This window comes from Cotesia glomerata, linkage group LG2, assembly GCF_020080835.1.
Source record: "Cotesia glomerata isolate CgM1 linkage group LG2, MPM_Cglom_v2.3, whole genome shotgun sequence".
In the NCBI taxonomy this organism is placed as follows: domain Eukaryota; kingdom Metazoa; phylum Arthropoda; class Insecta; order Hymenoptera; family Braconidae; genus Cotesia; species Cotesia glomerata.
The window spans coordinates 22,977,863-22,992,692 of NC_058159.1; the positions used below are offsets into that span (position 1 = coordinate 22,977,863).

A 14,830-nucleotide genomic window follows, 5' to 3' on the forward strand; every position below is an offset into this window, starting at 1 on the left:
TTAGTTTTAATTAAAGCTGGCTAGTAGTTGATTTTTAATAACTTAAAAAGTTGTTGACATTATAAAATCGTAAAATAATTTTTTCATCATGTCGTTTGTGTCTCTTAGCTAGCAATTTGTTGTTAAGTTGATACATCCTTAATACACATCCTCAAAGAGTATTTCCGTTCTGTTCTATTATATTTAATTTCTCATTGACCATATTAGTAAGCCTTATAGTCATTAGATATCTCATACAGAACATACTGAATATACTCATATGGTATATGGTAAAGAATACAAAGACAGAGATATTAAATCTATAAAGGTTTTCTTCGTTTCTCTGTAGCGGATTCTCGTGACGGAATTCAACAGACTTGAGAAGACGTCGGAAGGTAGCATAGGAGGTACACATAAGCCTTGAAGGACTCGGCTCTATATCTCTGTCACGAACGATTGGTGTATGTGCGTATGTGCATAGAGACGTACGTATACTCATACTCATACAGTTACACTACTATACAGATAAAACTATTATAACAGCAAGTACAACGAAGACGAGGACCTCCGTGTTTCTTGCGCTGTAGTTCCTTAAGCTCAACGATGGACGACGCTTGGTCGCCGGACCGTCTTAGCTAAGTGAACAGACTGAAAAAAAGAAAATTACACCGATTTAACAATCTTGCCAAGCCGAGAATTAAAATTTAAACAACTAAAAAAAGTGTGTAATCGTTAAGATAAAAGAAAATAAGGCTGTTAAAAAAAAATATGCATTCTTAAATTAAAAGTAAAAAGTAATATAAATTAAAAAGGAAGAATAAGAAGAGAAATTAGTTAAACAGCGTCTGGTTCTTTTTGACTTTACGGGAGTTTCCACGCGGAATCTATACTGGCAGTCGCAGTTACCGAGTCGCGGGAAACAGCTTTGCACTCTTACTCTACTCTCTGAAAAATAAAGTGGCGTTTTGCGCGACACATAATGTAATAGGTAGAATAAGACGCCCAGCAGGGGAGTAAAGAGAGAGAGAGAGAAAGAGATAGAGCGAAGGAGTTCCTTCTTGAAGTGCAAAAAAAGAGCAAGTTGGCTAGTATAGCTAGATTTTGTTACGGGTAATAGAAGCAAAGAGGGAAAACCGGTTGCAGATAATTCGCCCGTGCCTCACCGACGATACGGTTAATCTTCGCACCGAGCTCTAAATAAGGAGATTAAAGCACAGCGAGGGAGGAGGAGTTGTAAAAAATGCATCAACAAATAAAACTAAGTAAAATAAGAAAATAAGAATAAAAAAGTAATAGTATAGTAGTATAGTAGTACAGTAAGAAAAGACACGACCCAAGTCAGCTCAGGAGATGGCTTGTCCCGCGAATAAAAGCTTATCGCACATACATGTACATAAAACATCGGTGTACTCTAACCTTATGGCGAGGATGCATACGGAAGTGTATAATGTACGTGATTATGGATCACAAGGAGTTTCTTATTTGCGCGTAAAATAGTATCGCGTGGTTACAACGGAGACCGAGAATTTACTTCAACTCTTAACGATTGTTCTGCTCGTTCGGGTATCCATTAACGCGTCTCCCCTCACTTACGTGGGAATTTTCCCCCTTAACCGTCACCACCTCCTCTTCCTCCTCCCTCGCGTTGACGAGGATCTAAGGCTAAGACGACCCGACCCGGTCGAGCAAGTAAAGTATAACACAACCAAGCCGCGGCAAGACGTTGGCTCTTTTTTTACTCTCGTTTCCTTTTCCGCTGGCTGGCGTTTATATGGCCTCGGGCTTAATCCAAGTTAGCCCGGCGATCGCATTCGTTACTCGAATCGCTATTTTAAAAGCCAGTTTTCCTCCAAAGTACTTTACACACTCGTAACGGTCTCCACCTATCCTATTCTTCTCCTCTCAGCTGCTTTCTCTCACTTTATTGTATCCTCAAAACGCTATTTTTCTTCCTCCTTCTTCCTTACCAACTTTACTTCCCAGACGTCTCTTTATTCTTTTTTTTTTATCCATCGTCTTATTGCTCTGACCAAAGACCAATAGTCCCGTTTCTCTTTCCTTTCTCACCTTTTTTCACTTGCGGACTTCTTGATCCCTTTCTTATTCTCATCCTGATATACATGTATACATTTATACATTTATACACAGAGTCTCTACTTTTATTTTTATATTTATTTTTCTTTTACCTTAGTTTTACCTCTGCCCTGAAACATCATCCAGCGATTTAAGTGCCGCGTAATTCGTTTTGACCGGCTATTTAAATTCCATTCTCGTACAGGAGACTGCTTTTTTGCTTCCCCAATGTATACAGATTTACATTGTTATTTTTGGTCAATAGAATACTAAAAAAAAGGTTGAAAATATCTAAAATCATACGCTTTTATTTCTTCATTTACTTGATCTGAAAATTTTCAATCATATAGTTTTTAAAAAGTTCTAACATGGGAATTAGAAAACATTTTTTTAAAAAGAATTTGTTGCGAAAATTCCTAAAAATAATAAAATATCTGTCTTTTTCAATATAACATTTTCGGGATTAAATTTGGTTAATTTCAAATTACACTTGTGCTAGAGATGTGCAAATATATTTTTAAATAATTTCACGCAATAAATTTTTTTTTCTCGATTATCATTTAAATCTATCCACACTCTTCGACTTGATGGTATTTTTATGCTTCTACATATCCAACACGGGACTGACAGTTTTCACAATAAATTTTATTTCCGTAGATCGTGTCACTAAAATTCTATTCCCATTTATGAACATGTGGATATCGGTATAGAGTGAAGTGAATCGAGAATAGAAGACTGTGAAGATTTCTCGTAAATATATTTCAGTGAGAGAATATATATCGATATCCGGATTGATGCATATACGTGTTGTTGTGGGGTAGGTGAAGAAGTGCATCGATGCATTCATGACTCTGACGACATTGACGACTAGAGACGCCAAAGAGCTAGTGAAGACTAGACGAGCACGTCTATTACGACAGTATAAACTTAACATTTCTCCTATCTCCTGTCTCATATTATTCTCTATCCTCTCTAGTTCGAAACTCGTGGCACCCACGTGGCACTTGTGCGCTAATTAACGACAAAGGTCAGATTTAATTAACGTCATGTAGCATTGCGCGTTACGATGCGTGTCACCTTCAATGACTACGACTATATGTCGTTCCTTGTGGCGGAAATTTGATACTCAAACTTTGATGCTCGTATATATGATATATGTTTTAACTTACAAACTATATCACGTACTTTAATCTAATTTTGCTTCTTTATGATGATAATAATTATAGCAATAAGTTTTTGATATAAGAGCTTGAGCCAAAAGAGAAAAAGCCAAAGAGTCAACTTGTTCTAAGCCTTTAAATTGAAAAAAATTATTCCAGAAGGATGTATGTTGTAGAGTATTATACGCCTTATCGGCTTTAAGCTCTTTTTTCCTAAAGCTTCAACAATTTATCTCTTTAAGAGCCATTTAGTATATTTTCTCTTTTGCACTCAATAAGCTAAAATGGTAGTTTCCTTGTCGTATTCGTAAAATAAATGGGAACTTTGCTTTAGATTTGCCCTTAAACGAATAAAATTTTTCAAATAAGCGTTTTGAGAAAAGCTAGATTATTAAATAATGTATTAGCTTTAAAGAGGATTTTAGTTTTTTAACTTTTTGATTGAAGCAATTTTGAAACAAAATAAATACTCTTTTTATTTATAAAAATTTTGACCGCAATATTTCATTAAAAAAATTTCTGAAATATGATGTGTACTTGGTACTTCAATCTTATAAAAAAATTTTTTCAAACTAGACATGTTATCAACTAATAAAAAAAAACTGTTAATTAAATGTAAATTTGATCACTAAAAAATTCTAGTTAAATTGCTACTTAAAGATTTAAAGAACGTCTTGAATATTTTATCTTAAATGCTAATAGAAAAAGAAATTCATTAAATATGTCCTTTGACATCTATATTATTTAAAATCTTAATTTCTAATTTAATTTGATGTAGTTGGTAGTTTTAACAACAAACTAATTGACACGGTAACAATTAAACCAAAGGGTAACGATTTTTAATGAGAGAGTACAAGTTTAATCTGTGCCACGTGCGCGATCTTGATACAGGTATGTACTAAGTCGCTGGGAGTTCTTGAGGCAGAGGACCTCCCTCCTCGCGGTGTAGACTCTTGAACCTCATCATCATCATCATCATCGTCTTTGTCATTGTCTATATTCCACTTAAGAGTAAACAGAGAAAACTCGGTTTAAATGTAGACAGAGTTTGTTGAATTACGACTTTGGCTTAGAGGTTTCGTCTTGGTTTTCGTTGACTTAACTTCAGCTCAGCTTCTATTCACGTCAACGAATATTCGAAGCGTCAGTGATCGCGTACATGATCCACTTTCCTGGCGATCCTTTTACCATATATCTACGACCTAGCTTTCACGGTGAAGCCATTTCAACAACTAACTTAGCCATCCGTGCGAGGCACCTCAAATCTCGACCTCAACCTCTACCTCTACCTCTTGGCTCTTTCTCCAAAGCATCTCCTTAACATCTTGGGCACGTGCTCGTTAAAATTTAACATCGACTTTAAATTAAGCTAACGGTTAAGCATAAATAAATAAATAAATAAACTGCTCCCGCAGTCTACTGTCAAACTCTAAGGAAAGGAAGGGAAAGTTTTTTTAAATCGATAATGTTTAATATTTTTCAGGTTTAAAAGCTGCAATAACTGTAATGGCTATTTGTTATGTATTATTTTAATATACGTAACAAATCATTTAAATACGGCGAGTAGTGGGTTTTAAAAGTAGAGACGATAAAGCTGAAATAGCAGGCAAGGCACCTGGTACCTTGTCGATAAATCCCTCGTGGTTCATGAGAGCTTAGACTCTTCTCTTCTCTGCTCTTGTGTCTCTGGCTCTAGCTCTGGTAAATTTTTTTCATTTTTTTCCATTACCTTCGTCTCGCGTCCTTCCGCTTCCTTTTTTGGGTGCGGGAGACAACGGGAGAACAGAGCATGAGCAGAACGGAGATGAAAATAATAATAAATAAGGACCGAGTAGAGACAAGGAGACTTGTTCTGGTATTTGAGACAAGCTCATCGACCAGACAATTTTATATACCCGGTGTCGTAATCCCATCAGAAAACTTTCGCCTCCGTTTCTTGTAAACTTACACCAAATTTACTGACCATCTTGTGATGAAAAAACTAAAAATAAAACGATAACAATCAAGGGTATAAATAAAAAAATATTTTACAATATTCACAACAAGCGTCTGGTCTAGCTTACCGCTAAAAGTTTTGTTAAAACCACACTCTTGCTCCTACAAAACCCCAACCCAGTAAAATAATGTAGTAGTTGCTTTTAGATTTATCGATGCGTGACCTGTCTTAACACTAGTTCCGTACTAGTACACTGGTACATTAGTATTTTAGTACAAATGCGAAACACAGTTCTAGCCGGTCAAGCGAAAATGTCAAAGAAAAGTTTTGTTAAAATGAAGATCAAATCGTCCATAAAAATAACAGTGACTTCGTTAGTGTCACTGTTAAGCTCTATACGAGTATATCACGATTGATATTTGTGGCAAGCTGTCTGTCAGCATGCCTAAGTCGGTAAATTCACTCTGTACTACCGTGTCAGGGACATATACTCAATAGCAATAGTTAATAATAATGATTAAAATAATAACAATAATAATAAATAAATAAATAATGTTGCAAAAGAGACAGAGAGGAAACAAAGTTCTCTGTACGCATATCTCGTTGAGTGGATCTCAACGAAGGAGGCTGGAATTTCATGGTGATCAGAGTTGTTGCCGGGTCGGTCCATCATGGGTGAATATACCCGAGTACCTACCACAGTCGTCAGTGAAGATTGGACGCCAGAACAGACCAGAACAGAATGAAAGAGTTAGATAGAGAAAGAGAAAAAGAGAACAATACTGTAGCAAAAGCAACAGAAGCAGCCAACAACTAAAGTGGAACCCCGGAGGCATTGCCTGTGCTGGTAGACTGTTACACTGGTACAGGGACCAGACCGAGTGAAATCAATCCAAAGTCACTATCGATCCCTAGTTCGTCGTCTTGGTCGTCGTCCTCCTCGTAGTTCTGTCCGTCTTAGTCGTTCGGTTCCACCTCCGCAGCACTTCGTTAGTTACTCGCCCACAAGGACTGGCCCTCGTTAACCAGCGTACGGTTTTTCAACTCTCCTCCGTAACGCGCATCGCCCTTAAGAGATCACCCTCAAGAGCACCGGCTTTAGCTTTAAGTGAATATAGAAAACGGAAAAAGAACCCACTCGAGGCTCAATCATCCCGTCTATACAATCTCTGATGAGTTTTATTCATTCGGTTTATTTTATTTTTTATTTGTTTGTTTGTATTTAAATAAAAATACGCATAAGCTACTTGAAAGTTCTTATCTCCCTAGTAGATAAATACTTTCCCCTCAGTAAACTTTTATTATCATTTATTGAAGATTTAATGACTAATTGGAGATTTTCTTTTGTGATTTCAGGAATACGAGGTGGGCTCCAGAAGAAGCAGTAGCTCGGCGGAGGCGGGGGCGGGTAAAATCCCGTCCCGTAGGATAGGAAGGTAGTTTATAGGGGCTGGCAAGTGGAATTTGCCGTTATTATAATATAAATAATAAAAAATACCAAAATAATTGTTGTAGTAAACAATAATAAAAATAAAAATAATATCAAGGAAGTAACGATGACGACATTGGTGGTGGGTCTTGTGTTACTCCGCTATTGGCGGCAATTGCCGCTTATACTTAACATTTTCCTGGTACTTGAGCAGCTGACATTGATAAACGGTGCGGCTTCTACCGATATCGTCCATCAATTTTACGATCCGGATGTCCAGCGTATGAATCATCTGGTAGTTGACAAAAATACCGGTCGCGTGTATGTCGGTGCTGTTAATCGGCTGTACCAGTTCTCTCCGGATTTGAATCTGGTGGTGAAGGCAATAACGGGTCCTCAGGAAGATGCACTTGATTGCTCGAGTTTTGACTGTCCGCGCGAAACTGTTAAACGCAAAGTGGACAACGTTAACAAAGCTCTGGTAATTGACTACACAACAAGTCGGCTGATTTCCTGCAACAGCCTGTTCCAGGGTACCTGCGATGTGAGAAATTTACACAATATAACAGATGTAGTGCAAAAGGTTAAGGACCCTGTGGTTGCAAACAACGCAACGGCCTCAACGGTGGCATTCATCGCGCCGGGACCACCAAATCCACCGGTATCTCAAGTAATGTATGTCGGTGTCACGTACACAGCAAACTCACCCTACCGGTCAGAGGTCCCCGCGGTCAGCTCGAGATCCCTCGACAAAGACAAGATGCTGAACATCGCGGAGTCCGCGGTCACGACTGGCACGAGGATATACGTAAACTCACTCTCGAGGGAACGCTATCCGATCAACTACATATACGGTTTCAGCAGTGAAGGTTTCAGTTACTTCTTTACCACCCAGTTGAAGGACACCGAGGCTACCAACTTTATCTCGAAACTCGTTAGACTCTGCCAGGATGACATGCACTACTATTCCTACACCGAGATACCTGTCGAGTGTAAAAACGAGGGACGTAATTACAATTTAGTCCAGGCGGCTTACGTCGGTAAAGCCGGGTCAGTATTAGCCAGTGCACTTGGTATTACTGCACAGGATGATGTACTTTATGCCGTATTTGCCGAAAGCAATGACCCAAATAGCCAACGACCGGGTAATGATTCTGCTCTATGCATCTACGCGCTTAAGAGCATACGGAGAAAATTCATGAGAAATATACAGCGATGTTTCAGTGGTGATGGCCAACGGGGTCTTGAATTCATATCCCCCAGTCACAAGTGCGTCCTTACGGTGAGTAAACATTTTTTATTTTATTTATTATTCCTCTTGCTTTTACTCTTACTCTGTATATACGCCGTCAACAAACAATAATTAAATATTGCCAAGGTAAATACAAACATGCACTGTTATGTACTGTATATATATTATTATATATATTATAGTATATATATACTAGGGTGATTTTTTTTTACTTTTTTTTTTTTTTTCGGTCTCATCGTGAATTCTTGTTGGAAATACTCAAAAAAAAAAAAATTCCCTGAAAGTTTGAGCCCTTAATATTAATTTAAGTCCTCAAACAAAGCGTGTGAAGATTTCTCATTGAAAATACACAAAAACTCTGATTTTGAATTTTTGAATTTTTTAAGCTCAGTGGCATTTCATGGGATCACTTTGACCGAAGATGGTTTTTTCTCAGAATTGATCGCTCTACAAAAGTGCCCATTGCGACAAAGTCTTAACTCACACTGGTGAGACAGTACACGGAAAAAAAAATTTCGTTCTGGTAACTTAACTGTAGAGTTACCACAACTATACACAGTTTACTATTCGTTGTAGAGTTACAGTAACATAATGTTATTTAGTTCTGATAACTCAATGTTGTTGAGCTCTCAGAGCTCTACGGGATTGTTCTCAGAGCCAAACGGTATAGTTGGGAGCGCCCTACGTTGCGCAGTAGTGGAGTGCGCTGACATATTTCATAACCTTCTAAAATGACAAACAGAATTATTTTGTTACTCATCCATATTATTAAAAATATATGAGGACAATTAAGTTTCCAGTTTATTTATTTAAGGAAATAGGTTTTTTTTTTTTGTGAAATTAAATTTTGTTAAAACAGTTTTGTATTTATGGTTTTTCAAGGCTCATTTGCAGTGACTGTTAATTTAATTTATTAGTTGAATATATGGTGATAAGTAATAAGTTATCGGAATACATTCAAAAGACCCCATTTAACACAAAATAAAATTTGTTTTCGTTTATTTATCTTTTCTTGTGCATATACGGTAGTGATTTTATGTCCAATATTTATTAATATAATCAAGAAAATAAGATAATTTTGTGACGACGATATTTTTATTTTACAAATAATTTTTATTGGTAATATAAGTTCTATTATTATTTTATTTCTATTATAATACTATTCTTATTTGTCATATACAATTATTTTTGGCAATATAAATTCGTTCTGTCGCATTTATTTATTAAATTATCAATGCTAAATCGTAAAAAAAAATTACCAAGCAGACTGCCAAAAATTTGTTATAGTCTCAGAACGATCCTGTAGAGTTGTGAGAGGTAAATAACGTTTAGCTCTCAGAGCTCAACGATGTAGAGTTTCAGGAGCCAAACGGTATTGTTACTATAAGAATACGTTAACCTACTGGAACTTTTTACAACTAACTAACTACTATAGAGTTCCTATAGCAAAATTTTTTTCTCCGTGTACGGGCCACTGAACCTGATTTTTCCATCAAATTCGCGTTTTTTCGCATTTATCTCGTAAATAACAAGAGCTACGGAAAAAATGTGAATGACAAACTTGTAGGGAATTTAATTTTCTACAAAAAAAGTTATTCCAATTGGAATTTGACAATATTGAAAATTTTAAAGTTTTTTTTTTTTACTTTTCGAGTCCGGCGTACACCAATGAATATTTTCAATATTTAAGTGTATTATTCTGCTCAGCCCAAAAAATAAAACGAGTTCCAATCTCAAAAGTTTACCCCCTACCGTAGTCGCTCATGACCTTAGTAGTTTATGCGACTTTAAACAAATTAAAAAAAAAAAAAAAAAAAAAATTGTGAGTGTCAATTTCCAATTCGAATAACTTCTGAAGAATTGCATTTATCAAAAAATTATTGGAGACTTTTTTTGAAGAGCGTTCAATTTCCTACAAGAATACCTTGTGACCCAAACAATTCAACTATTCGTTAAAGAGCTACAAAATTCCAAACTTAACACAAAAAAAATTCCCATGTTAATTAAATGGAAAATGGAAAATCGTGATGAGGCACAACTTAATATTAAAATTAAGAGCTCCCGTTTTACCAGGCGCCTTTTTTCGGTATCCTGAACAATGTTTTCCGTATAGTTTTCAAAAAAAAAAATAGTCGATTTTTTTGATATAGCCTATTCTTTATATATAAGCTTTTGTAATGTAAGATATTTATCATATCCTACTTTTCTAGCCTTAAAAAAATATATTGAACAAAAAATATAAAATTACAGAGAAAGAAAACAAGATATTAATAAATTAAAATCAATGATCAGCCAAAATTTCACGGAAAAATCAATTCAAGGCTTAATATCTCGCTTAATATTGATCTTAGCGATTTGGTCTATAGGACTTTTTTTGTAGAAAATTGAATTCCCTACAAGTTTGTCATTTACATTTTTTCCGTAGCTCTTGTTATTTACGAGATAAATGCGAAAAAACGCGAATTTGATGGAAAAATCAGGTTCAGTGGCCTGTACTGCCTCACCAGTGTGAGTTACGATTTTGCCGCAATGGGCACTTTTGTAGAGCGATCAATTCTGAGAAAAAAACCATATTCGGTCAAAGTGATCCCATGAAATGCCGCTGAGCTTAAGAAATTCAAAAATTAAAAATCAGAGTTTTTGTGTATTTTCAATGGGAAATCTTCACTCGCCTTGTTTGAGGACTTAAATTAATATTAAGGACTCAAACTTTCAGGGAATTTTTTTTTGGGTATTTCCAACGAGAATTCACGATAGGACCGAAAAAAAAAAAAGTAAAAAAAAAATCACCTTAATATATACTATCGTAAACATATTTATATTTAATCTATGAACAGTACAGCAGTGTCATAGGCACTTCTGAGAATAAGAAGTATGCATCCATACAGTCCCTGACACGGAATTTTTTTTATATTATTTTATAAAAGTTGATGATAAATCTTTGATTCAATACTTTGTATATCGGTACTCATGTATTAAATGTGTGCTCAAATGTATTATATGTCTAAGCTCGGTTATATTCCTCGTAACTTTATATATTTTCTCAAGGAAGTAGTTGGCTCGTGAGCACCAAGATCATTCGATATGTCCTTGTCGTCCATTAGGAGGATAAATCAATTGGCGAGGAGTCGATATACAACGTGGTAGTAGTAGTCTAGTGCACCTGTATTTACGTAACAGGTGGCATTGATGCTACTTGAACTAGTGGTATTGCTACTGCTACTGCAACAGCATTAACTCAACTAGAATAATATCTTTCTCGCACGTTACAATATTCAAAGACTATTCTAAATGCAGTCAACGTCACAACACCATATGCTAACTATGATTTATTATTACAATAATGTGTATGTATATATATGTATATATAAGTGAATATAATAACCTATTAATCTCTGCAGAGTTTGCTATAGACTCAGATTATGATACTCACCAAGTATATTCTCAGTGATTATTCACGGAGTTGTTGATGTCGTCGACTAACAGATAATGCTCTAGCTATATTATATGTATATACTTATATACATATATTCTTGTGCGATGATCTCTTGCGACATTCTCCGATCCAGGGATTAAAATCATCCCTGTGGCGACCACGCCAATCTCGTCTTCAGGTGAATCGATTCTCATCTTTCTCTCTCTTGTATTATTATATTATCAATTATCCATTGTTCCAAGTTATTCATTATTGTCAGAGGTGAATAATTAATCTATTGTTCAACGTCAATTGCTCATAATTCACTTTTTTCTCTCGGTATTATCATTATTCTCGATTATGTATTATTATTGATTGTTTTTTTCAATTGCAGACTACGGATTCTAGACTTTTAGTAATTATTTTTAGAATTATTTTCCTTTCTTTTCAAGAAGCTTGTTAGGAAGGTAGACCACCTGGTGCATCGTTAATCGCTAACAGATTACCCTTCTCTGTGTTATCTCCAGTAGATAAGGTATCTTTTTTAGCAAAAAGGTGTCAAAAGTTGTAGATTAGCTTGAGAAGATTCCTATCGCGATGAAAAAAAAGTAATGTATGAAAATAGTATGATAATCATGGTTCATGTATGATTTCATCATGAATATAAACATTACGTAAATCATTTACTAACGTTTAAATACACTATATGTACTTTAAATTTACTCATGCACGGCTAAGTATACGGTCTACAGTATTCTTGATTTATGTTATGATTGTTTAAGATTTATATAAGCTTTATTTACATAGAAATTATAAATTATTATTTTATTTATATTACATTTAGTTTCTTTTTTTCGCTCCATAAATATTTGAACAGTCTTCACTTTTTTTATTTTTTTAATTGAGTCATCTTACATAGTAAAAAATTTTCCGTAATTGCGTCAAAAAAATTTTCTGTATCATACATTAACTATTTACCTCTACTAGACATAACACGCTCGCTTCGCTCGCCTTCATTCTTTCAAAAATCCCGCCACTATCTCAGTCGACCAATCAACAACCGAATAAAATAGTCACAGAAGTGACGTAAAACGAAACGACATCCGGCCATCAACTTTTTAGAAGAGGATACTACACGGAGAGAAAAATGTGGAAATCATTTCTATATTTGTGGCTTCGATGACCACTTTGAAGCATTTGAAATGATTAGTAATTTCGATAATTTTACTTGCTTCCCAATAAAATCATTTGAAATATGTAATGTAAGAAATATTGTTCATATAAACAATAAAAGTTACATACCCAAAAAGTGGATTTAATAAATATTCAACGTATGTATTGTAAATAGATAATTTGTTTTAAAAATGAAATGAAATTGTAAAAATAAACAATAAATTTCCATACCTATTTTGCCCCTCTAATTGTATAGCGAAAAAATATCCCTTTTATTAGAGAAACTTTAGAATTGCTACAACATTTTTGAATATTATTTAACACACTAATAACTGAGTTGGAATAAACAATTTAAGATTAAGTACACACATGAATAAAAATTATGAAAAATAAATTTTTTCACTCTAGTGAAAGATCAATTTTTATTTACAAAAAAAAAATTTATTAGCAAAAAAATATATAATAATTACTTTATATTTTTTAAGTGATTGCTTCATTATTATGATCATAAACATTGTTCTATTATTATGTGCGTCATTCCCATAATATTATAGGAACCATTCCTTTAATAGTATAGGAACCATTCCTATAATATTATTGGAACCATTCCTTTAATAATATAGGGACTATTCCTATAATATTATAGGAACCATTCCCATAATATATTGAAGCTATTCCATCATTGTATAAGAACGTTTTCAATAAACTATGGGTATGGTTCTCATAATGAGCATAGGATTGATACCTATAATGATAATTTTATTATAGGAACCATTCCCATAATTTTTAGAAAGGTTCCTATAAATTTCTCTCCGTGTACACAAAAATATGTTTTAAAAGAAAAAATGAAATTTTTTTTAAACATTCATGCTGATCAACCAAATCAAACATATATATTTTTTTTTAATAATTTGAACATTTTATATTCGTATAAAAGCATATTTTTTCAATTACCATTGAAAAAAATATCCATGCAAATTAAATTTTAAATGCAACTATACACGGGAAAAAATTTCTGGGAAAATTTACGATACAACTATTGTAAATTATAATATTATATTTTTAAATTCCTTGTTACTCTTATTTCATTTCACTTTGACTGATTGTAATTAGTTGATTATTTCTTCTAACTTAGATATTGTTAATCTATATATATATATAGGAGACTTTCTATAGATATAGATAGTCACTCATCACGATATCTCTGGAACTATAAGACCTAGAGACTTGAAATTTGGCAGGAATATTCCTTTTGCCAAGTAGAGGTCAGCTAAGAACGGATTTCACGAAATTCCACCCACAAGGGGGGTTGCGGGGGTGTTCACGAAAAAAATTCATATTTTTCAATTATGGCTTTTAATAGTTCAAAACTTGGTCAGAATGTTTCAAATTACATTTAGAAATTTTTTAAAAACGAATTCTGTGACATTTCACCCCCCTGGCGTGCCCGTGCATGGGCGTCAAATTAAGAAAAAATTCGTAAATTTCAATCTATAGCTATTAATACTTTGAAACATGGCCAGAATGCTTTTTTGGCGTTTTTGAGCTGTTAAGAATAAATTTCATTAAATTCTACCCCCACATGTCCGTGCGTGGGCGTAAAATTAAAAGAAATTGTACCTTTTAATCTATAGCAGCTAAAGGATTGAAACTTGGCCAGATTGATTTTTTTGGAGTTTTTGAGCTGTAAAGAATGAATTTTATGAAATGCCACCCTCACAAATCCTTGCGTGGGCGTTAATTAAAAAATTATAAAATTCAATTCCTAAAGGATAATAAGAAGGCATTAAATATAAAAAAAATTAAAAATTTTTATATAAGGTAAAAGCCCTAATAGATGATCATGTACCATTATATGATCACTCTATGTATTTGTATACCTATATTTGTGAATATAGATATACAAATACACGTATATTGTACGCCACGCGAAGCGGGCGGGTAACGGCTAGTATGTTTATATAGACCTGTTTATACTCCTACATGTACTTTATACTACTTACTTTTGTATTTTTGCCATTTGGCTGATGCCTTGGCATTCAAATCGAATAAATAAATAAATAAATAAAATAAAGCTGGACTATACTTTTATTACTATTAATTGTCAAATGTTTTAGAAGAAAAATACTATTTATTCATGAAAAAATACGATATTACTATTGTAAAAAGTAAGAGATGAAAATTTCCAGTGCTGCCTCTGTATTTTTCCAATAGAACTATAGCAAATTTTACAATAGTTGAATTGGAATGTTTCTCAATTAGTGTGAGTGATGGCCGTGCACAGCGCTAGACTCCGAGTTTATGTAAATGTTAAAGGATATGGGTTTTAGATTACTTCGGATAGCGTACAGGGAGAGTCTCTGGCTGCCAACACAGAGTTCCGGGTTCGATTCCCAGATAGCACGAAAATGTC

General features: G+C 34.3%; 1 protein-coding gene and 1 long non-coding RNA gene across 4 annotated transcripts in view; one reads left to right on the forward strand and one right to left on the reverse strand.

The window, feature by feature from the left end:
* LOC123259316 (plexin-A4) overlaps positions 1-14,830 on the forward strand; it is a 206,941-nt gene that overhangs the window by 51,294 nt on the left and 140,817 nt on the right. For all 3 annotated transcript variants that reach the window (XM_044719680.1, XM_044719683.1, XM_044719681.1), the window contains one exon: positions 6,505-7,859. In XM_044719680.1, the coding sequence (XP_044575615.1) occupies positions 6,705-7,859 (1,155 nt within the window). In that variant the 5' untranslated portion in view covers positions 6,505-6,704. The remainder of the gene's footprint in view (positions 1-6,504; positions 7,860-14,830) is intronic.
* LOC123259317 lies at positions 4,594-13,919 on the reverse strand. Its single transcript, XR_006508217.1, has 3 exons — positions 13,845-13,919; positions 9,253-9,255; positions 4,594-4,615 (listed from the first exon to the last, which is right to left on the reverse strand). It is a non-coding gene; the product is annotated as an uncharacterized LOC123259317 (long non-coding RNA).